The sequence below is a fragment of the Asterias rubens genome, chromosome 7, assembly GCF_902459465.1.
Source record: "Asterias rubens chromosome 7, eAstRub1.3, whole genome shotgun sequence".
Classification (NCBI taxonomy): domain Eukaryota; kingdom Metazoa; phylum Echinodermata; class Asteroidea; order Forcipulatida; family Asteriidae; genus Asterias; species Asterias rubens.
Window position 1 is genome coordinate 7506453 of NC_047068.1, and position 23403 is coordinate 7529855.

At 39.0% G+C, this 23403-nt stretch overlaps 2 protein-coding genes across 3 annotated transcripts in view; one reads left to right on the forward strand and one right to left on the reverse strand.

Annotated features, from left to right (window-relative positions):
* Positions 1–23403, reverse strand: part of LOC117292969 (fibrillin-1-like) — a 93678-nt gene that overhangs the window by 11265 nt on the left and 59010 nt on the right. For both annotated transcript variants that reach the window (XM_033775150.1, XM_033775151.1), the window contains exons 49-70: positions 23273–23386; positions 22508–22814; positions 20925–21901; positions 19592–19714; positions 18824–18937; positions 17799–17918; positions 17030–17161; positions 16265–16390; positions 15662–15778; positions 15042–15173; positions 14264–14383; positions 13089–13220; positions 12408–12518; positions 11842–11961; positions 11063–11179; positions 10439–10561; positions 9820–9936; positions 8806–8928; positions 7397–7513; positions 6320–6442; positions 5590–5706; positions 948–1082 (exon numbers count right to left, since the gene is read on the reverse strand). In XM_033775150.1, the coding sequence (XP_033631041.1) occupies positions 948–1082; positions 5590–5706; positions 6320–6442; positions 7397–7513; positions 8806–8928; positions 9820–9936; positions 10439–10561; positions 11063–11179; positions 11842–11961; positions 12408–12518; positions 13089–13220; positions 14264–14383; positions 15042–15173; positions 15662–15778; positions 16265–16390; positions 17030–17161; positions 17799–17918; positions 18824–18937; positions 19592–19714; positions 20925–21901; positions 22508–22814; positions 23273–23386 (3717 nt within the window). The remainder of the gene's footprint in view (positions 1–947; positions 1083–5589; positions 5707–6319; positions 6443–7396; positions 7514–8805; positions 8929–9819; positions 9937–10438; positions 10562–11062; positions 11180–11841; positions 11962–12407; positions 12519–13088; positions 13221–14263; positions 14384–15041; positions 15174–15661; positions 15779–16264; positions 16391–17029; positions 17162–17798; positions 17919–18823; positions 18938–19591; positions 19715–20924; positions 21902–22507; positions 22815–23272; positions 23387–23403) is intronic.
* LOC117292970 (vicilin-like seed storage protein At2g18540) lies at positions 1501–5545 on the forward strand. Its single transcript, XM_033775152.1, has one exon. The coding sequence runs from the start codon at positions 2468–2470 to the stop codon at positions 2945–2947; it is 480 nt and encodes a 159-aa protein (XP_033631043.1). The 5' UTR covers positions 1501–2467; the 3' UTR covers positions 2948–5545.

A 23403-nucleotide genomic window follows, 5' to 3' on the forward strand; every position in this document is an offset into this window, starting at 1 on the left:
TTTAAAAAATAGGTTATTTACCATAATAAGGATAAAGCACACAAAGAAGTTAAGCACAAACGAATTCTGCTCACCATAATAATAAAACCAGCTAAATAACAATCCCCTTATTGGTGACTGGTATCCTGCCCATTTACGATAAGCAGAAAATTGTTCAGGTGAGTTAGGCTACCTAGTTTTCAGTAGAGGTGTGAAAAAGCGCCCCCATCCAACTGAGCCCAAATTTAAATTTTTGTTTTGTTTTATGCATTTGTTGGCAAACATGATGAGGATACAATCACCAAAAAGAATACCGCCCTGCCTTTAAAGAGATATTCATAAATACCTCAGACAGTTTCGCTATTCCTATCGGTGGAGAGCGCGTCACGTGGGTGTGTATAAACCTTTGTTTATGACCGGTAAAAAGTGTTAACTCATGGGCGTGACACGCGACCTTGCACTTGTTCTTATAAGACAGTTTCTTCATTCCTATTGGTCGAGAGCAACGGCTGAAACAGTTGTGCCACATCACGCGCTACGCGCACAGCATTCCCTTATAAGGAGTTGTTTACCCGAGGGTGGCTGAGGGCTTTACCATTTCATAGCTGGAGGGGTGTTATGTTGAAAGAAATCATTTAACAACTATAATTTTTGCATTTATTTTACTTTTTGACCAAAAAATAATGATGTTTTTGACCGAAAAGGTATTTACGAATGGGAATCAAAGTGTGTTGAATCGGTTTTCAACTAGTGGTTTAAACCCACCGAGGCCTGGTTCTTTATAATTTAGAACCAGGCCTCGTTGGGATTAAACCACTAGTTGAAAACCTCTTCACCACACATTGATTCCCTTATTATTTAGTTCATGGTGTGCCTTTGTTACAAGATATGCTTTCATCCAGTAAAGTAAATTATAAGTATTCACACCAATGGGATAATTAAGTGTATGATTGGGGCGAGGCACTTACCTTGGAGATGACAGTTGCTTCCCTGCCATCCAGAGGTACACTGACATCGGTAACCAGTACCGACTGAAGCATCTTGTATACAAGCCCCGCCGTTCTGGCAAGGGTTGTTAGTGCACACAGTTACTGGTGGTATAACTGGGATAACAAAATATAAACAACTGTTAGCCCAATCCAGCCTGACCGACTGTCGTTCCGCAAGTAGCGCTCATTTCTGCATTACAATAGACATTCATTATTTTATGTCTTGCAAAAAACCATATCCCAGGAAATGTGAATTTACGATGTAAATATTATAGTAAACTATGCCAGGAGTAAACCTTGTGAAAATTTCGCTCTGATAAGAAACTTCATCTGAATTGTTTTGTGCAAATTGGGCCATGCAACTTGTTAAAAATTTGACAATTTATTTTGCTTCTCGAAATTTAAAAAAAGTAGGGTTTGAAAGTTTGCATGAGTAGTAGTCCTCTTCGTTAACCACCGGTTCTTTTCGGAACCACCACTATTTAAAAAAAGATATTCACACGGTGTTACCGAAAACCTGTCTTAGAACCCTCCTACCTTTGGTGTCTCTTTTGAACAAGTTGACTTGCCATTCAAAACCATTCACTGATGTGGTTTTGAATGGTCTGATAACTTTGCAACAGTTGATGCTCCAAATGGTTTTGAATGGTAGTACAGCTAGTTCAGATTCCTATTACTTAGGCATTGAATGGTGAAACAACCTCTCCATTGTGGTATGACTTTCACTGATTGGTTTTAAACGGTACAGCTGTTGTATGGTGGTTGTGGGGGGTCCCATGGGGGTGTTTAGGGTGATGGATGGTCCACTTAATCTCCCCCTTGCTTATCTAATAGAATTAGCTTTTGTTTCCAAATATTTTGTTCCAAGACAGGGATTGTTGTGTAGCTTGAGGGTGACAAGAAAAAAACACTTAGATAGGTAGGCTCAATGGAAAACAATAAAGTAGGCTACACAACTGAAATGATTTGAGCATGTTCCATTTTTTAAAGGGGTTAAAAGGTTTGTATTGTTGTTTGCTCATATGTGCTTTGATATTATTCATTATTTAAATACTAATTTATTTAAAACTGGTTACGTATTATTATGTAAGAAAACAAAAGTAAAATTTTAAACAAAGAAATGCTAGGATATATAAGGCCTACTTCACAGCCCCTCAACCCATTGCAATTTGCAATTGATTGAGCCCAGAGCTAAAAACAATGACCACCCGAGAGTGTGCTGCACTTCAGAAGAGTTTGAGCAAGGGAGAAATGGCCCTTTTTGTAGATGTTGCTCGTGGAAAGAAGAGGAAGAGAGATGAAGGGTAAATATGCTTTTACTGTCACTTGTACATTTATATTTAAATAAAGCATTATTGTTTCTCTAAATTTATATTTCAACGGTATTATTTTGTTCAAAAACATAAAATAGTTATTTATTTATTTGCAGATTTGAAGCAAGCAAGGAAGGAAGATGGGAGAGAAGAGAGTATGAAGATGATGAAGATGATGAAGTGCCAATGGACACAAGAGAAGATGATGAGGTAGATGACCAGAGTGGAGATGGAGGTGCAGAAGCAGATGATGAAGAGGACGGAGAAGAGAGAGAGACGTTGACAGTGGTCGAGCAGAAAAAACAAACGAAGAAGCAGGCAAAACGAGAGAGAAAGAGACAGCAGAAGAAGGAGAGAGAAGAGAAAGAGAAGGAGAAAGAAGAACGTAGAAAGAAAAAGAAGGAAAAGAGTAAGAGGAAGCAGGAAGAGATACTAAAGGAGAAGCGTGAGAAGCAAAAACGGAAGAAGCAGGAGGAAGAGAAACAGAAGAAAAATCATGAGGATCAAAGAAGGAAGGAGCAGGAGGATGAACAGAGGAGAGCGGATGGGGAGCGAGAAGAAAGACTGAGGAAGAAGAAACAGAAGAGGGAGAGGAAGCAGGAGAAGAAGAGAATGGAGAAGAAGAGAATGGAAAAAGAACCAAAAGGAGGCCGAGGGAGAAAATGAACCGGAGGGAGGTGGAGGGACTTCAACTGCAGGGCCATCTTGGGTCCTGGTGGAGGAAGAGAGTGACATCCCTGAGGCATCATTTGCTCAGCTCTCATTTGAAGACGACAGCGAGGAGGATGCCCTGTATTATTTAGCAGATGAAACAGGGTCATCCTCCTCAGAACCAGTGTTCTCTGCTGCTTCATCTTCAGATGAAAGTAGGGTAGAGGTGCCTCAGCCGGTCAGGAGAGGAAGGCGTGTCATGGTTCAAGACCCCGGATCAGACGCCGATCCAACTCGCTTCGACCCTACAACTGGTTCAAGCCACACAACTGATCGCCATGGATGGAATAGGGACTTAACAAAAATAAAAACCCGCAAGTTTAAATCACAAGGACCACTAGGACCCACATTTGACCGCCCCATTAATGATGACCCTGTACAGTATTTTCTTTCATTTTTTCCAATAAATTTATTTGTTCAAGTTCAAACCTTCTGCAATAAAAACCCCAAACTCGACCCCAAAACCACAGTACAAGAAATCAAAGCTTGGTTTGGTATTAGGATGTTGCAGGGGGTCCATCCCAACACAAACGCTGAAGATGATTGGTCAGTGCACCCGGGCCTCAGAAATAACCTTGTGTCATCAACAATGACTAGAGGAAGATTTTATCTTCTTTCTGAGGTTCTGGCGTGCTCTGACCCTGCCACAGGACCACAGCACATAAGGGACAAAAAAGACCGCTTTATGTGGATGAAAGCCCATCCTTTGTACCCTTTGCAGATCATTTGGGACACGGTCAGCGACAACTGCCTCCAAAACTACAATCCTCAGAGGGAGTTGTCGCTGGACGAGGCCATGATCAAGTACAAGAGTACAAAGGCCAACATCAAGCGGTTTTTTATGCCACTTACATGTAAGCCGACCAAGATGGGCTTCAAAATCTATGCAGTGAGTGAAGCCAGATCTGGGTACCTTCTTCACATGAAGGTACATTCAGAATCTGGCCTCAAGATGAAAGATCTCTCACTGCGGATGATGCAGCCCTTCCTTGGTCGGTACCACCTACTCTTCTGTGACAGACTCTACACGTCAGTTGCCCTTGCTAAAGAACTTCTGGATCAGAAAACTTATCTGTGCGGTGCGGTGAAGCGGTCTTCAAAGGGATTGCCTGATGATTTCAACACTAAGGAAGGCATCAACCCATCCAAGCACCGCCAGATAAGTTTAATGAGCAAGTCCCCCAGAGGAACAATGTACTCGAGGCAGCAAGGGCAATTGATGGTGGTCCTGTGGCGGGACACAAAAGTTGTCAGTCTTCTGTCCACCTGTCATCAGGGATATCGGGACCGAGCTATACACCAACTGACGAGAAACATAAAGGACAAGGGGTAAAGGACCGCTTCGCGGAAACAAGTACCCGCTCCTCCCCATGCCGTAGACTATACCCAATTTATGGGTGGCGTTGACAGGTCAGATCAACTGCGATCATACCAGTCTTGTAGCCGCCAGTCTATGGCATGGTGGAGGAAGATCCTCTACTTTCTGATGGATGTAGCTCGTGTAAATGCCTGGATCTGCTATAAGCATAACACCGCAGCAGATCCGGGCGTACACTCGATGTCCCACCGTATGTTCACGGTGGACATAGCGACCAAACTAATCAGTGGCTTTGCGGAGGGAACCCCTGCACATCAACCCCACCATCTCCCACCGGTGCCTGCAGTCAATGGCCCAAACCATAGGCTGATCAGAATGCCCGACAAGCACCCAAAGATGTGCATCCAGTGCCGCAGAGATGGCAATACCACCAGGTTAGGCCATCCAATTGTCACGCGGACTGGATGCACATCTTGCAGCATCCACCTATGCAAAGACGGGTGTTTTCTGAGGTTCCACTCGGCCTAGTAAGGACCATTGACTGCAGTCACCCCCACACTTCACACACAGCAAAGCCTTAAGTACCAAGTCAGTTTTCTTTTTGTATTTCCTTTTTGTTCATTTTCTACAATACAAAAATTAATGCAACACTTGGTGTTATTCAGTGTACATGTTGTAAAATAAAGAAATGTGAAAAGGCAATGATGATAGATTATAACACACTAATACAACATGCATTGTGCACTGTTAAACTTCTGTGAATCTACTGAGCCCTCCTGAGCCTAACCATGGCCTAACAAAAACACAGGGACACCTGACACTTCCATGAAAAAGTCCCTCCTTCAGTCCAGATGTACTCTATCAACATACTTTCACTGTGGGGTTAATACACCATTTAAACCATTTGGCTATGGTAATACACAGTCCATGTACTCTATCTTTCACTGTGGGGTGGATACACCATTTGAAACCATTTGGCTATGGTAACACACACAGTCCATTTCTACTCTATCAACATACCTTCACTGTGGGGTTGGTACACCATTTGAAACCATTTGGCTATGGTTACACACACAGGTGTAGTGTATGCACCATTCAAAACCACTTGAATGGTTTTAAGTGGTAGGAAAGCTCACTATTAACAATGTTCAAATGGTATTGCCATGTGTGTACAAAAGCAATGGGCAAATGTGAGAGTTGGAATTTTGAATGGTTTTGAATGGTGTATCAGTAGGAGGGTTAGTTATACTTATTAGAGTTAAATAGAAATTCTACTTACAAGTCTGGCAAAAGGTTCCACCAAAGTTTTGCTGGCAGGAGCAGACAAATTGATTGGGGTTGTTGTTGTTGATTGTACACAGACCGTTGTTCTGGCAAGGATTTGATGCACAGGCAACTAAATTACCACGAGAGAAAAAAAAAAATATATATATTAATAGTAACAATAGTTTATTGATTTATATTGCGCACCATTCCATTAAATGTACACAAGTGCATAACAAAATAATCAAGAAACAATTATATAAACAACAATAGCAAAAGTACAAAAGTTAAAATGGTAATAACAGCAAAAATCACAAAACATAACAAATTGTTTAAAAGTTGGGAAATACCACAATCCATAAACAATAACACAAGACCCTATCAGAAAATTAGGATAATAATTTTATAGAGATAAATAATATTATAGTTTCTTCACATTTGAAATGCCCTGTACTTTTTACCGCGTGAGGGTGCACTCAATAGTATTTTTATCACTTCCAAGGGTACGCAATTCGTCCTACACGTTCTGTCACTTTGGTTGCACCATAGTTGTCAGTTGCTTTAGGGGCTGGTTATAACGTCTTCTTTAAAAGTCTTATGGTCGTTATGGATATGATATCTGTGGTGGTAATGCGTTCCACTCTATATTAACTGTTTTGGTGTGAATGAACATACCCCTGGAAGTGATAAAAACACGCGGTCAAGTATACAGTGCATTGAGGGTTAAGTCTCGCATGCTGACTTACCAACAGATGAACAGCGTGTCCCCGAGTAGCCCAAACGACATTGGCATGTGAACCTAGTACTGTCTACGTTACTGCACGCACCACCATTCTGACAAGGGTTGCTACTGCATGGTGTCGGGGAAGCTGTGGAAAGAGTTAACCAAGAATAGCATGAGTTGTTTTTAGCACTTATCATTCCTTATTTCTATTTAAGGCAGTGGACACTATTGGTAATTACTCGACATAATTATCAGCATGAAACCTCACTTGGTAACGAGCAATGGGGAGAGGTTGATAGTATAAAACATTGTGAGAAACGGCTCCTTCTTAAGTGACGTAGTTTTCGAGAAGGAATTAATTTTTCCACGAATTTTATTTTGAGACCTCAAGTTTAGAATTTGAGGTCTCGAAATCAAGCATCTAAAAGCACACAACTTCATGTGACAAGGGTGTTTTTTTCTTTCATAGTTATCTCGCAACTCCGACGACCAATTGAGCTCAAATTTTCACAGGTTTGTTATTTTATGCATATGCTGATATACACCAAGTGAGAAGACTGGTCTTTGACAATTACCAATAGTGAACACTGTCTTTAATCTGTATTTTCAGAAGTACTCAGAAGCACAAAAATACACAAAAAACAAGGCTCTGTGCCACTTTCAAAATGAGTCTCCTGTGTTCAAATTTTAAGTTTTTTCATTATGACCGTTCTGCAATTTTTAAATAACTTATTGTTCTTGGTTTTTTTTTAACTTCATTTTTCTTGGTGATATTATTGTCAATTATAATGTGTGTCAGTGTTTTGCAAAAAAATGGAACCAATTCTTCAGAAGAAAAAAAGAAGAAAAAAACATAAACCGATGGAGTTGACTGCAACTTACCAAACTGACAGTGTTCTGTGTTCAAATTTTAAGTTCATTATGACTGTTCTGCAATTTTTAAATAACTTATTGTTCTTGGGTTTTTTTTTTAACTTCATTTTTCTTTGTGATATTATTTTCAATTATAATGTGTGTCGATTGTTTTGCAAAAAATGGAACAAATTCTTTAAAAAAAAACATAAAAAAACATAAATCGATGGAGTTGACTGCAACTTACCAAACTGACAGTTGTTACCAGTGTATCCTGTTAAGCAGTCACAGAAGTAGTCTGAAGGATTATTGTAATTGATCATACAGGTGCCTCCGTTTATGCATTGACTGGGGTTGCAAGCACCTGTTGGAGAACAAAAAAGTAGGACAAAAACTTCAACTTGTGTTTGCATACTTCATGTAGGGCGTTCCAAAGCGCTTCCACATTCACTGACCCTTAAATCATTTCTTAAACCATCTCAGCTCCCTATGGGAGTATACAGCGTGCTGCCAAATATGTAGCACGCTAAGCTAATCAATCAAAAGAACCATCTCTGCCCTCGCAGGTACCCATTCACCACTGGGTGGAGAAAGCTTATGGTTAGGTGTCTTGCTCAAGGACACAAGATCAGAACCGGGATTCGAACCCTGCTGAACAAAAACACTCGAGCTTGAGTTCGGTGGTTTATCTACTCGGCAACAACACCCAATGACTTGTACTAGAACTTTCATTTATGCGAGGTGTTTGCTGGATCGCAACCTGTGGGAGACTTACTAAGTACCCTCCACCAACCTGCCCAAACAATGTTGTTGACAATGATGGGGCAGCTTGTAGGATCTTCCCCCCCCCCTGGATTTCCAAAGAGCATCGTCAAAAAACACAGCATCAAACATTATTTGGTTATGACAAGGCCAAGAAACCAATCTCCATGAAACCAACTTTCATTCAGGTGACATTGTCTGGTAATACTTGTCAATAATGCCTTCAGCTGGTTCCACACACTAGGTGAACTTTTGAACTTGTCTCGCCTCTCGTCAAAAACCCTTTAATCGAAGCCGAAGATTCAACATTTCCAAATCATCCCCCTCTCCAAGTATTTCTGCTAGAGTTACATCAATGTAGTCATTCGGGGGCCGATTTCACAAAGCAATAAAATTCATCGCAAGAAACCTGACAGTACCACGGTGAGTTGTATTGTGACATCACACTTTACTTTGAGTTGTAGTTAAAGGAACACGTTACCTTGGATAGGGCGAGTTGGTCTGTAAAAATGTGTTTGAAACCATTTGTTATGAAATGTTTATGGTTGGAAAGATGTTTTAAAAGTTTAATACAATCCACACAAATATGCTTCGAAATTGCACGATTTTCCTTTTACTCTCTAAACTTACACGGTCAGCCAGTTTTTGACTCCATAAAATGGCCGACCGTAAAAGGAAACCCACGCACTTTCAAGGCATATTAATTTTTTGCGGGGATCATTGTATTCAACTTTTAAAACATCTTCCTAACCATATCGAATTCATAACCAAGGGTTTCAAGCGCTTTTCATAGACCAACTCGTTGGATCCAAGGCAATGTGTTCCTTTAAAATCACTCTAAACTATTTGTGAAATCGACCCCAAGATTAATGAGACCTTGGTTTTGGAACTTACCTAGAGTCTGGCAGTTAGCCCCCATGTACCCCACTCGACAGCTGCACATGTAGGATGAGGACCCAGTGACTGTGCACGTGCCTCCATTTAAGCAAGGATTATTACTGCACGGTGTTGTGATGGCTAAAACATGGATAACAATAATTAATATCAGCAATCTTATAAAAAAATATGTATCGTTATTATTTTTATTTATTTGACCAATACAAAACCAACCAAAGTTACAATAGTACAAGGCATAACAAATAGGGGGAAAACCATTTTATATGTTTTTTTTCTTCTTTTTTGTGCTAAACTATCTCTACATTCAGTCATTAGCCTTAAAGGCAGTGGACACTATTGGTAATTACTCAAAATAATTATTAGCACAAAACCTTTCTCGGTGACGAGTAAACATTGTGAGAAACGGCTCCCTCTGAAGTGACGTCCCAGGTCAAAATTCCAGTTGAACCTAGTTAACTGGGGTCAACTGGTTCAACTGGATAGTGACCAAACTCGTCCATTTTCCATATTAACCAACTGGTTTGGACTAGGTTTAACTGTGTTCAACTAGGTTGAAATTATAAACCAGTTGGTTTCTGTCCATTTTCCATATTAAACCAACTGGTTTAAACTGTGTTTAACTAGTTTATCAACTGGTTTTCAACTAGTTCCAGTTAAACACAGTTTAACTAGGTTCAACTGGAATTTTGACCTGGGGTAGTTTTCGAGAAAGAAGTAATTTTCCACGAATTTGATTTCGAGACCTCAAGTTGAGAACTTGAGGTCTCAAAAACAACTATCTAAATACGCACACATCTTCGTGTGACAAGGGTGTTTTTTCTTTCATTATTATCTCGCAAGTTCGATGATCGATTGAGCTCAAATTTTCACAGGTTTGTTATTTTATGCATATGTTGAGATACACCAACTGTGAAGGCTAGTCTTTGACAATTACCAATAGTGTCCACTGTCTTTAACAAATTTTGAAAAAGTTATAAATATACAAAATACTGAAAGACTTAAAGTACTTACAAACTTGACATCTGTCGCCGGTGAAACTCTGTGTACAAGTACAGATTGGATTCAATATATTGTTTCCAGTTGTACTGCACTGTCCACCATTCAAACACGGACTGGGATTGCATGCCACTGTTGAAGAAACATGAGATGATTAGCAATTTCTTTTTCTTCTTCTAATTAGTGCGGAGTGATCTTAACCGATCAGCCATGACATGCCACACAGTCACTTGTGGCTTAAAGCAAGCTATTGCACACCAGACATAATATTTAAATCTTACTACAAATGGCTTTGTCTTCAATATTGACTATCTGCTTTCTTCAATGAACCTCTCCAGGACAAACTCTTGGTGGCGCTCTATATTGTGATTTCTACTACAAGGTTAAGTAATAAAGGTGCCCCAAAAAACTGAACAGAAATGACAATATTTGTGGTAGCTATTATGTTGCGTACATTCCCTGTGTAGCCATTCAGGCTTTGTGTTCTACATTGACTGTCCGCTTTCTGAATTTAACCTCTCTGGGGAAAACTCTTGGTGGCGCTCTATATTGTGAACTCTACCACAAGGTTAAGCAATACTGGTACATTTAACATGCACAAATAACTGAACACCAGGGACATTATTTGTTTTACCTATTATGTTGCATACATTCCCTGTGTAGCCATTTCTGCAGTTGCACACATATGATGAAGTCCCAGTTACAATGCATGAGCCTTGATTTAAACAAGGATTGTTGGTACAGGCAGTAGGCAAAGCTGTCGAAGAAAACAAAACATTGATTTGAAAGTTATTGTTTTGAGTTATTTTCAAATGGTAATTTAGATTCAAGAACGAACAAGGTTTGGTTTGCACCAAATTTAGTACAAACATCAAAGTATTTTCACAAATATGATTTGTTTTGATAAAAGAGCTATTATTTGATCTTCAAGCTTAGAAATGCTTTATCAATAAAAAATAATTAACGACAACTAAAGAATAGCAAACATACGCCCATGTGGTAAACCATAATTATTATTTTTATAATTTTTTTAATTTTTTTATTGGGTTCTTTGAAAAAGAATATAAATATTCTATCTAGTACTATGGCTGACCTACATGTGCATACGGTGTACGCTCTAATAGACATTTCAGGCAATTTAATCAATTTGTCCGTGGGAAAAAAACCATTGGAAATTAGACTAAACTGGTTTTTGGTGTTTTAAACTAAACGCAACCCCAAAGGATATAAATTTACATGAAATGAAATTTGAACTTACGTGTGTTACAGTTGGTCCCAGTCCAACCAAATTGACATGTGCAGCGAAACTGGTTGGGATTGTTCTGCATCTGTGAACAAGCACCGCCATTCTGGCATGGATTGTTGGCACACACACCTGGAGACAAAACAACAAATTTTGGTGGTTAAAAATAGTGTTAGTATACTCTTTCCACTTATTGGAATATAGATAATACGGTTTAACAAAACAAGGGTACCACTTTGCATCCACCATTTTAGCAATTTTCCCAAATGGTTGTATACTTATTTGAAGTACTTCAAACCACCCAAAAAGTGTACCTAAATGTGAACTGACATGCAAGCTTATACTGAAGACAAATTAAGCTCATTTAAAAAAAAAGTGATCACCCTTAAAATTTAATCAAAGCTTTCTTTTTTAGAGTTGTGTCTCCAACTATGTTTTATTTAATTTGAATAGTACTTTTTGTTTATTTTCCCTGTTTCGTTTTTGTTTTTAATTTTATTTATTAACATCGAATTTGTTTTGAATTGTCTCTCTTTGAACAGTGTCTTTATGGATTTCACAAGGAATTAAGACTAGTCTTAAAAGTTACTTGTCCTAAATTAGGACTAGACGTAAGTTTTTAGTATCTCCTAGGACTAGCCCTAAGTTAGGACTAGCCCTAAGCTGGGACTAGTCCTAACTCTTTGTGAAATCAACCCCTGAAACACCAACAATAGATACAATTAAATTGCTCTCATAACATTTCCAGAGAGCCAATTATTTTTTAAAGGGATAGTATGGAGCAAGTTTCTTACTGAGAATGAGACATGTAGATCCGGAGTAGCCTGGGCGACAGACACAAGTGAAGCTTGATGACCTGATGAAGCATGTCCCTCCATTGGTGCATGGATTAACTGTGCATGGTGTTATCATAGCTGTAAACAGAGCAGAGGAACAGAGTGTGTTTATAAAATTCAGACTAATGGCAGCTCTATTTGTAAAAAACAATTTATGCAAGTCGCTAGACACATAAGGGCAGAAGGCCACTTCTGTCACCTTTGTTGAGCCGTAGTTTTTAAGTTGCTTTAGAGGTGGGTTTTTATAACGGCTCCTTTAAAGGTATTATTATCCTTGATGGATATGATGTATTTTAAAACTGTTTATCTTAAACTGTCCAGCATTGTTCTTACTTGCTTAACTTTTTATTAATTGACTTTGGTTGTTTGTAGTTTTCTTACCATTTTTAATCTGTTTTTCTTAAATTGATCTGTATTAGCTTAACATTTGTTAACCTCTGTGAAGCGCCCCGTAAGTGATACACATATCACAGAGCACCCTCACGCAGTCAAAAATACTGCGCATTCCTAATTCATGGACTCACATATCTCACACGTATTCCCCGTGTAATATTGGTTACACTGGCACGCAAACTGGAAATTGTTGACTCTGTTGCATGTACCCCCGTTCAGACAAGGCTGGGATATGCAAGGATCTGAGAAAAAAGAGGATAAAAAACAAAATCATTGATATATTTACAATTCTGTTGGTTAGTCACTCCGTCAAATGTGCATACATCTGCTGCCCGTGCAGGGTTTTGCTACTTACGGCTCAAAAGCTTGCATATGTTATTTGACTGGGGAAAAAAAACTGTCCTCATTCAAAATATTTCACACGACAGAAACTGATATTTTTCTGAGAAGTAAAAACTCCCAAAAGGGGATATATAAACACCAAGCTGGCAACAGCCAATCTCTCTCCTACAAACATTGGATTAACGTCTTTAAATATGAATTGCACAAATCAAGAAATCATGATCCAGTAACTAGATGACAATACTTAATCTAGTCATTGGAAATCAGCCGTTAGCTTGGAAGGGAGTTTGAACCTATAACCTTGTGGTTGCAAGTTCTGCAGTCTAAAGCCCGGTTCATACAAAGCGAATTTTGGTGACGCAACAATCGGTACGCGCTCCGTTTCCCTTTGTGATGCAATGAAGTTCGCAATGCACGAAGCATTCAGTCCTCTTTTTTATGTAGAGCATTCAACTGACTAATGAACTTACTCGATGGTGGAGTGCTGCACTGAATTCCTGTATATCCTAAGACACATTGACAGAAGTACACAAATGTGTTGCCATTTTGCTGACTGGTGCATCGGCCTCCGTTCAGGCATGGATTGGATACGCAAGGATCATCTGGTTGGACAAATACAAATAATAATCATATATAAAAAAAAATTGTGTACATTTGAAGAAATATCCTTAATTCAATTATAATTTCAGTTCACTTTATTATCTACAGTGGGAAATTCATTTTGGCCTTTTATACAACAAGTTTACAAAATTTACATAACATTTTTATCTACCATAAAACAGACAAAACACACTACAAGCCCTCTCCAGACAACTTAATGATTGTCAATTCATAAAGAACTTCCAAGAACAGCTGCATTTTCTCTTTTCCAACTAAGTGGGCTGCTTTTAAAACCTCTCTTCTCACTGATAATTTCAACATTTTAAAAGGGAAACTAAAAGTTGTGGTACTTTCCCACTAGACCCTTTTCTGGCAATTTTGTAAACAAAAATTGTTTGTTTATCTTGTCTGTTGTTTCTTTTGTTGTCTTGTGTCCATGTTTTGATTTATGTAGTTCGTTTTAAAATTTGTTTCTTGTTTATTTTGCATGTTTGCTTGTTTGTAAATTTATTTAGTGCTTGTTTTTTTGTCTGTAGACTTATGTGTAATTGTTTGTCCTTTTGTCTGTTGTCCTTCCAAGTTGGACTGACACGCCTCTTGGTGACAGTGCAGGCACTTTTGCCAGTCCTGGCAAACCTGGATTGTTGATGTCTTTCTGTTGTCCTCAGTCGTGTAGTACTTTGTTTTCTTCTTTACTGCCTGCCCCCCCCCCTTTTTTTTAATCTAGATGTATCCCCCTTTTTTACTGATTTTCCATTCTAGATGTATGTATTTTTATATTTAATGTTTTAAGAGTTTTGTCCTATTCGTATTTATATGTGAAATTGACAAATAATAATACTAAAGATAATAAATCATTAAAGGCAAAGTATAGCTTTGGTTTTTGGTTCAGTTGTTTCAATCCTATAAAAATATAGATTTGAAAACTAACCTGTGAATATTTCATTTCAAAAGGTGGGACAATTTATTGTTAGCTTCTTTGTAAACACTTAAGCCAGTCTGAAATTCATTCATCTGATTGGAGTTAGGTGAGAGTACTACTTACTTCTCAGCTCGCACCTGTTCCCAGAGAAACCAGCGCCACATGTGCAGAAGTATGCTGTGACATCCTGCTGGTTCCTAGAGCACTGGCCACCGTTAAGACAGGGTTGAGAATTACATGGATCTGAAAATAAAAAATAAAAACAATAAAAATAATAGCAAAGATGTTGTATATTGACCCAATCACCTGACGTCATAAAAAACTGGTTATGCCAATTTAAAGGTCTGATTCTCCACTACATTCTGTGCAGAGCGATAATGAGTGACGCAGACCATTTGTTTGAGTCCCAAAGTGAGTGCAGTTAATGACTCCCTTAATGTCAGACCACGGGCAGACTGTGACTGCACATAACCTTAAAACAATGGTTTCACAATATGACAGTAACAAAAATTCCAGTTTAATGTTCGACCTTAGCGAGTACAGTCACATCCCACTACCAGCATACTGTATTATTCATAACTGAAAGGAAATCAACAATTTAAAAGCTTATTTTGCATCATTTTGCCTTTATCAATCAGGGAGAAAAAAAATGCAAAACCAGGAGACAAACTTATTTGAATAAACAAAATTGCAAGTAAGTTAATAAAACAAATAGAAGCATATGTTTCAAAATAACATTATGAAAAAATGAAGATGTAAAATTTGAATTATTTTCTACTTTATATGTACACGCTTTTGGACAGATCCGCACACCTTTCTGGAACGATTCAAAATGGAAGGAAAACAAATAAATTTCCTAAATTTGCACTACAAGCATCTCAAGGATTTTCAATTATCTTACTTTGTGGTGGAATGGTGCATCGTTCTCCAGTGTAGCCGACAATGCATTGGCAAACATATACAATGACGCCTTGACGAGACTGGGTTTGGCAAGTGCCTCCGTTCGCGCATGGATTGGATATACACGGATTAGCTAGGAAAGAAAAACAATTTAATAAATGTAAGAATTATACAAGTGAAACCGAACTGGCAAGGGAAACCGTCCTGTTCTGAACAACAATTTCAAAATGTTTCCAATGATATCATAGCACCAAACTTAACAAAACTAAATAGTTTATTTGAATTTCTCTCCAGACATTTTAGATTGAAAAAAGGCTGGTGTTTATAGCTGGTTTCTTTGGCATTAAGCAACTAAAAATATTTATATATTTTTTCCTGGACAGGATACCAATCCATCACAGGTTACTCCCATGGCTCTTGTTGGTACCCAGTTGTACTCCTGGGTGTAGAGAAGCAATTATAATAAAAGTGTCAGGAATGACCAGGCCAGGATTTGAACCCACATCATTTAAAAATTACAGAACTTGAGAAATTCTTCCTTTTTTCAGATTTTGCGTAAACACTTATTGTTACAGTATCTTTTGGGTTTGTGTGTGTCAAATCAAGACATATTTTACGTACCAGTTTGGCAGTTTGTCCCAGTATAGCCATTGACACAGTTGCAGAAAAAGCCAAAGTTGTTTTCGTTGAGAATTGCGCAGACTCCGCCATTCAGGCAAGGGTTGGAAGTACACGGATCTAAAACAGACAGAAATAACAACCAATCAAACTAGGGCGGTTTCTATGTATGAATATTCATAAGATAAGTTACACAATAAGGCCTGCTCATTGGCCCATTCCATTTAATCCAATGAATATTCATTTTCACGCTTGTTAAACAACACCCAAGTAGATCCTGGACAGTAAAGTTTTGATCATTTCATTTCATTTCATTTATTCTAGCTGTGAAGCCAAGGACTCTCAGAAAAGCCAAGAACCCAATGGAAAGAAGACAAGAAAGTAAGTTTCAATTTTGGAGGTGGGAGGTTCAAAACCTCAGAGAATTGTCCACGAAAAACCCACACAATCAGGTAGGGACTGAAAACCCAATCCTTGTAGTGCCAGTATCTCAAGAAAGAAATTTCATGCTAAGCAAATGTTTGTGCTTAGCAGCTCTATGAAATTGGGCCCAGGGAAACCACTTACACCGACCCGACCGCCAATCGATCTATCCTCCATACTTACTTGGTCTTGTCTCACAGTTCAGTCCAACAAAACCATTGAAACAAGTGCAGGAGTAGTACACCACGGGGCCGTTGTTAGACCGGCTACACTGTCCGCCGTTCAAGCATGGATTAGAAGTACAGGGATCTACCCAATCAGAAAAAGGAGAAATATAAAATTTAAAAAAAATTCACAATGAATAAATATTGTCTCTCCAAATGATGTGTACAATCAGACCCCTGCCAAGGATAAAATATAATAATACAATATTTTGTGGTTATGAAAAGAAAAAAAGAAAAAAAGAAAAAAAACAAGGACCAAAATGAGGAACAAAGTAATAAAAATGGTTTTTTCTTTTTCAGTTAGAAACACGGCTGACTTTTTTTTTCTCTGAAGATACAACTGCATCAGTGGCAAACATTAGAACCTGTGTAATCTATACATGTGTATGCTTTGAGAAAATTATTTGAGCTGTTTGGCGTGTCAGCTTTTCATTGGATGATCTGGTCAATTTTGCCATACAGCGACATCACATGGTACATAGCACACAGACCTCAATTGACCTCAGCAATCTCTGTGTTCTTTTATCAGTCACCATCATGCACGTGGACAAATGAAATTTAGCTCTCCACAACTCCTGATTCCCCCCTTTCTGCAGACAAAAATACATTTGGCATGTCTAGAGTGAAGTTAAGAGATGTTAAATTTGAAGTAGAGTAAAATTTTTACAAATGTTGTCCTGTAGTTTAATTCTGCTGGTTCTGATAGATACAAAACACACTTTACCTATAGTGATCTGACTTTCACAATTCTGGCCGGTGTAGTAGGACAAACAGGCGCATCGGTACGATGAGCTTCCCTGGGGAATGCATGTACCTCCATTCTGGCAGGGGCTGCACTGGCACAGAGTTGGTGGAGCTGAAATGACAAGTATCAGCAGAGAATTACAATAAAGAAACACAGCAAAAGTGTACTTATTTTTCTATTGTCACAATTGACATTTTTTTTAATGGGTGTAACTTTTTTTACAATACCACTAAAACCACCCCAAAGCGTCCCAACATGTGGAGGGCAAGCATGCTATACTGATTTTTTTTTAAATTCTAATCAACCCACATCACGTTTAGGTAGTTGATTGAACATTTACATGGTTGGTTGCGAGTTTACATTGTCAGCAAGTTTACAATAATATTAGTTGCAAGTTTACATTTGCAAGTTGACATTGTTAGTTGCAAGTTAAAATTATTAGTTGCAAGTTGACACTGTTAGTTGCAAGTTTACATTGTTAGTTGCAAGTTAAAATTATTAGTTGCAAGTTGACACTGTTAGTTGCAAGTTTACATTGTTGGTTGCAAGTTTACATGGTTAGTTGCAAGTTAATCTTAATTTGCTACAGCTTTGGCAGACCACCGTGTCTGTAAATAGCTGCACATTGACTAAACAATCCGCAATAATCACAAAACCGAAACCACAAAATCAAAATCACAAACAAAAAGAAATCACAGCCGAAGTCACTCATCATAGTGACATTTTTAAAAACTCAAAGACAACTTACGAATCTCGCATCTTGACCCCGAGTACCCCTGTGTACATAAACAGTTGTACATGTTCAGTGTGGCGCTGATGACGTTACAGGTACCAAAGTTCAGACATGGATCAGGCTGGCAGGGGGTGTCTGTGGAAATACAATGTTTAAAGGCAGTGGACACTATTGGTAAGTACTCAGAATAATTATTAGCTTAAAACCTTACTTGGTAACAAAGTAATGGGGAGAGGTTAATGGTATAAAACATTGTGAGAAACGGCTCCCTCTGAAGTGCCATAGTTTTCGAGAAAGAAGTAATTTCTACGAATTTGAATTCGAGACCTCAAGTTTAGAATTTGAGGTCTCGAAATCAAGCATCTGAAAGCACACAACTTCGTGTGACAAGGGTGTTTTTTCTTACATTATTATCTCGTAAGTTCGATGACCGATTGAGCTCAAATTTTCACAGGCTTGTTATTTTATGTGTATGTTGAGATACACCAACTGTGAAGGCTAGTCTTTGACAATTGCCAATAGTGTCCACTGCCTTTAACAAACAAAAGTTGATTAAAAGATAGAAATTAACGCCGCAAGAAGTTACAATCTTTCAACTAAATTGAAAACATGTGACATAAAGATAAGTTTTGAGAAAGATTTTGAATTTTGTGGGACTAAGACAAGATCTAAGATTATTTGGTACAGACTCTGGTGATTCTGATTAGCAGAGTGTGGGTTTGAACCCCCCAGCCATGACATGTGTGTCCTTAAGCAAGACACTTGACCATTGCTTCGTCCTTCCGATGGCACATAAAGCCATTGGTCCCATGTGTTGTGTAACGCATTTAAAAGAACCCAGTGCACTTATCGAACAGAGAAGGGTGTTCCTGGCTGTGGCTGTAGCACCATGTAAACCATGATAAAGTGCTACGTAATTGAGGCTCATAATTCATCACTTCAATAACCTATTTTTCAGAAAGTTTATACTCAAAGCCTCGAGTACCTTGTTGGTAGATACATGCATGCGCTATATATTTGATTAGACAAGAAACACTTACAGAAGCGAGTTTGACACTGTGTGCCAGTAAACTGGTTAGTGCATTGACAGAAGAAGCTGTTCACCCTATCGTTACAAACTCCACCGTTAAGACAGGGCCTGCTGGCACACTCATCTAAAGAGAAACGAGATAAAACACAGAGTTTAACACAAAAATAATATATTATTTAGCCAACAAAATTTTGTAAAATTTACCCTTTCAATTTCCCTTCTGGTTTATAGCTTGATACTGGAAATAAAAAACCACATCCCTTTCGGTGATCCCGCTGCTGCCTCTCTCCAGGTTGTCTTGTAAACTTGAATAAGATCGCTGGCTCTAGAGCAGTTACAGGTTGAATGACACCCCTCAACAAATACATTGACAAAATGGACCACCACTAGATAGCTCATTTGCTAGAGCACCAGCATGTTAATGTGGCAGGTGCAGGTTCAATTGCCACTCTAGTCAAGTTTTCTTTGTTCATTCCAAAATTGCTTTAACACTAATTTTTATAAAATTTTCAAAAATCCCAGATAAATGAAGTTAAATATGTGTAGTGGTGTGGTAGGGTGGTGTGTGTGCCCCCTTCTCACTGCCAAAGGATTTTCTTTTGCTAAATATGAATAATCTTCCATGGGGTTGTGGTTTTTATGGCTAAAATAACCTCAGAATAGTGGCTTGAATACCCCCAAAATTCAGAAGTTCCCATGAGCTTACTAATTATAAACATGAGTAATTTTTAAAAGTATTTGTGTCAAATCTTGTACTCTGGTCCGTATAGATACTTACTGATATTAATCTCACAGATTCTCCCGGTGTATCCCGGCTGGCATACACAGTTGTAGGTATTAACACCATCAATGCAATTGCCACCGTTCATGCACGGGTTGAGTGGCCTGCACAAGTCAATATCTGTGAAGAAATTAGGTACAGTTACTTATCAAAAACAGATTTGTGCAATTGGGAGATACTTTTATCTGATTATATATGTTTATCAAAAACAGATTTGTGCACTTGGGAGATACTTTTATCTGATTATATATGTTTTATCACATCAATATAAATACCAATGGAGGATTCCCAAATCGGGGGGGGGGGGGGGGGGGGCTGGGTAAATAAAAGAGCCTATTACGCACTGTGCGATGATATCCTGAAGACGAGTGTACTGTTTGAAACGTTGAGACCAAACTGGCTCTTTTCAGAGCCAACACTCCCTCAAAAGAGAATTACTACATGGTTTTACCCCATTATCTATAGTTTATTATTATTATTCACAACATGCAAAGCTTCAAACATCACCTAGAAAAGGGTATAAAGGACAAGGTTTCCAGTCTGACAAAGCTTTGGAGTGAAATTTAACTACAATAAGTAATTTATTTTGATTCAAAAAGCGAACTTGTCATTCCTAAAAGCATTTTCGAGTCCCTCAAACTATTCCCATTGTTGGGGTATACTTCATGTTGATTAGAACCGTTTCCCACAAAAAGGATAACAATTTTTCCTCTGCTGATGTACCCCTAGATAACAATAAAATCTTCTTAACAACTTTCATTACCAAGTCAGGACCAAGTCAGTTTCCCTTGTGATTTTTAATTTATGTCTAACTTTCATTACTGTTGCAACTAAATGGGGCCATACTCGACAAGCTGTGCTTCTTAAAGGGAAGGTACATGTTTGGTAATTACTCATAACAAATATTAACTGAAAAACTGACTCTGTAATGACCATTGGAGAGCTGTTGATAGTACAAAACATTGTGGGAAACAACTCCCTCTTAAGTAACGCAGTTTTTGAAAATAGGTAATTTCTCACTAAAATAATAACAGACTTCCAGTCTTCTTATCTTATCCAGTCTTATCTGAAAGCACACAAATTTGTCCAACAAGGGTGTTTTTTCTTTCATCATTTTCTCGCACCTTCGATGACCAATTGATTTTATGGTTATGATGGGATACACCAAGTGAGAAGACTGGTCTTTGACAATTACCAAACGTGTACCTTCCCTTTAAGGGTGTTGTCAATTTATTTCTTCCCCCACATTATGCGTTTTTGCCTGTGTATATTGTAAACTTTCTTGTGTTTTGATTTGGAAATAAAGTTCAGTTAATAATTATCAACTCACCGATCACTGTTTGACAGAAACTCCCAGTGTGCGTTGACGGGCAATTACAAGAATACCCCAAGTTGTTGGGTGCGGCCAAAACAACACACTGGCCTCCATTCTGGCATTGGTGGCTGGTACACGGGCTGACAGAGCATCGGCTACCGGTATATCCTCCTTGGCATATGCAGGAGAATGAGTTCAAATTATCGACGCATCTTCCTTGGTTGAAGCACGGAGTGCTCGCACAATCGTTGAAATCTGTTTGGCATCTAGTGCCTATGTAGCCGGGAGCGCACTGACACGTGTACTGATTCTGACCATCCAAGCACTGTCCGTTATTCAGGCAAGGGTTGGATAGGCACTCGTCGACGTTGATTTGACTCTCGCAGCGAGTGCCTTGGAACCCGACCTGGCACTGACAAAAGTACATATTGACCTGCTCTATGCAGAAACCATTGTTTAAACAAGGATTACTGGAACATTCAAGGATGTCGGTCTGGCAACGAGTTCCGGTGAACCCCGCGACACACCTGCATGAGTAGGAACCCAGACCATCAATACAAGTTCCGCCGTTCAGACAGAGGTTGGGCGTGGAGCAATCGTCGATGTTGATCAAGCACGTGTTCCCTGTGTACCCTGCTGGGCAGAGACAGGTAGCAGTGTTCAGCCCGTCTTGGCATTGCCCGCCGTTATGGCACAGATTGGGTGTGCAGTTGTCAACGTTAATCTGGCACAAATTCCCACCGTAGCCTGGTAGGCACTGACAGTTGTACGTGTTCACCGCCGACACGCACTGCCCGCCGTTTAGGCAAGCGACACCGGCACAGAAATTGATCTGGATCTCACAGCGGTTGCCCTGGAAACCCGGAATGCAGCTGCACGTCATGGTGTTGAATTGCTCTTGACATAACCCACCGTTCATGCAGTAATCCAAGGTACAGCGTATCGTGCGGGTCTGGCACGTGAGACCTTCATAGCCAATCAAACAAAGACACCTGAGCAGTTTGAGGAAAAGAAAAATAACGGAGAGAGGATCGTCAGTAACATTGTCTCTTATTCCCTGAAGTGCCAAAAGTGCCGTCAAACAACTGTGTATTGACGGTCACAAAGTCATTGCAGGGTTCTTCACACAATCTTTCCATTAAAAAGACTAATAAGTAAATAGTAAATACGTCATTGCAAAGTTTTTAACAAAGGGCTTTTGTGCAACACTGTCACATGAACCTACCCTATATTAATGTACAAACAAATTTACTAAAAGTGCAGAAACAAGTGCGCACAAGCTATCCCAAATACACACACAAACTTAACTGCATCAAGCCCCCCAGAATCTCTCTTAATGCAGAAAGAAATTAAATATAGCTTTTTTTGTACGATGCAACAAATTATCCTTCACTCAAAATTTAATTGATGTTAAATTTGCAGCAGGGATAAAGAATACTAACCTTGGTTTTACCCATACTCACTGATGTGTGTTAGCACTGTATACTCGGTACTTTCCCAAATTCTGTGAACAATTCTAACAGTCGGATTCGAACATTGAAATGGTAAAACCAAAGTCAATATTTACACAAAATTTTTCAAAGAAAAAGCTGGCTTACTGGTAAGACCCGATGGAGTTAATACAAGTCCCGCCATTTTGACACAAGTTGAGATTCACACATTCATCGACGTCCCTCTCGCAGGAAGCTCCGGTAAAACCCTGCGTGCAGACGCAGTCGTACGCGCTGAATCGCTCCAGGCAGGTTCCACCATTCAGACAAGGGTTGCTGGCGCATTCCAGTTGGTCCAGTGATAGCTCGCAGGTCTGCCCGGTCCACATCAGGCTACATATACAGTAATACTGACTGCCGGTCGCCAAGCAGAAGCCATTATTTTTGCAGGGGTTGTTGTTGCACGCACTCGTGTCTGTTTAAACAAACAGAAAATGATTGTGACTTTTTGTTAATTATTTTCAATCCATAAAGAAAATAATCTCAATCGAGGCACATTTCATGCTTGTCTGTTTGAGGAAGTAGGGGGCCTAGCCTACATAGACAGACCAATATTGGTTTATTTTGGAGGATTGGTTGTTTTTAAAGGAGTTTTAGAGCTACTCATAAGTTGTTTATGGAATTCTTTTGAAATTTCTTTTGACCGTGTTTTTTTCCAGTTATATATTTGTACTTGAAATAAAAACGGCTCTTAGGCATTTTCTTGGGTAAGGCATGTCACAGGGGCAATTTACAGGCAACTTCTTCTGCGCAATTTGTGTGACTTTGCTTTTAAAGTTTAAAAAATCAATATGTCCAGACTATTGATAAGTTGTATGAACGGAGGGCAAAGAACTAGTAACATGAAAGAAGAAGACTCATGACAAAACCTACCTGTGACGCAGTTAGTTCCTGTGAAGCCAGAAAAACAGACACAAACGTAGCCGTTCCGTTGGTCCATACACACCCCATTTCCCCCGCATGGTGAGGATGCACAATCATCAATATCTTAAACAAAGTTTACA

Bases quoted from the DNA above. Each gene is read 5' to 3' on its own strand.
- LOC117292970 (XM_033775152.1), top strand. From the start codon at position 2,468: ATGGACACAAGAGAAGATGATGAGGTAGATGACCAGAGTGGAGATGGA.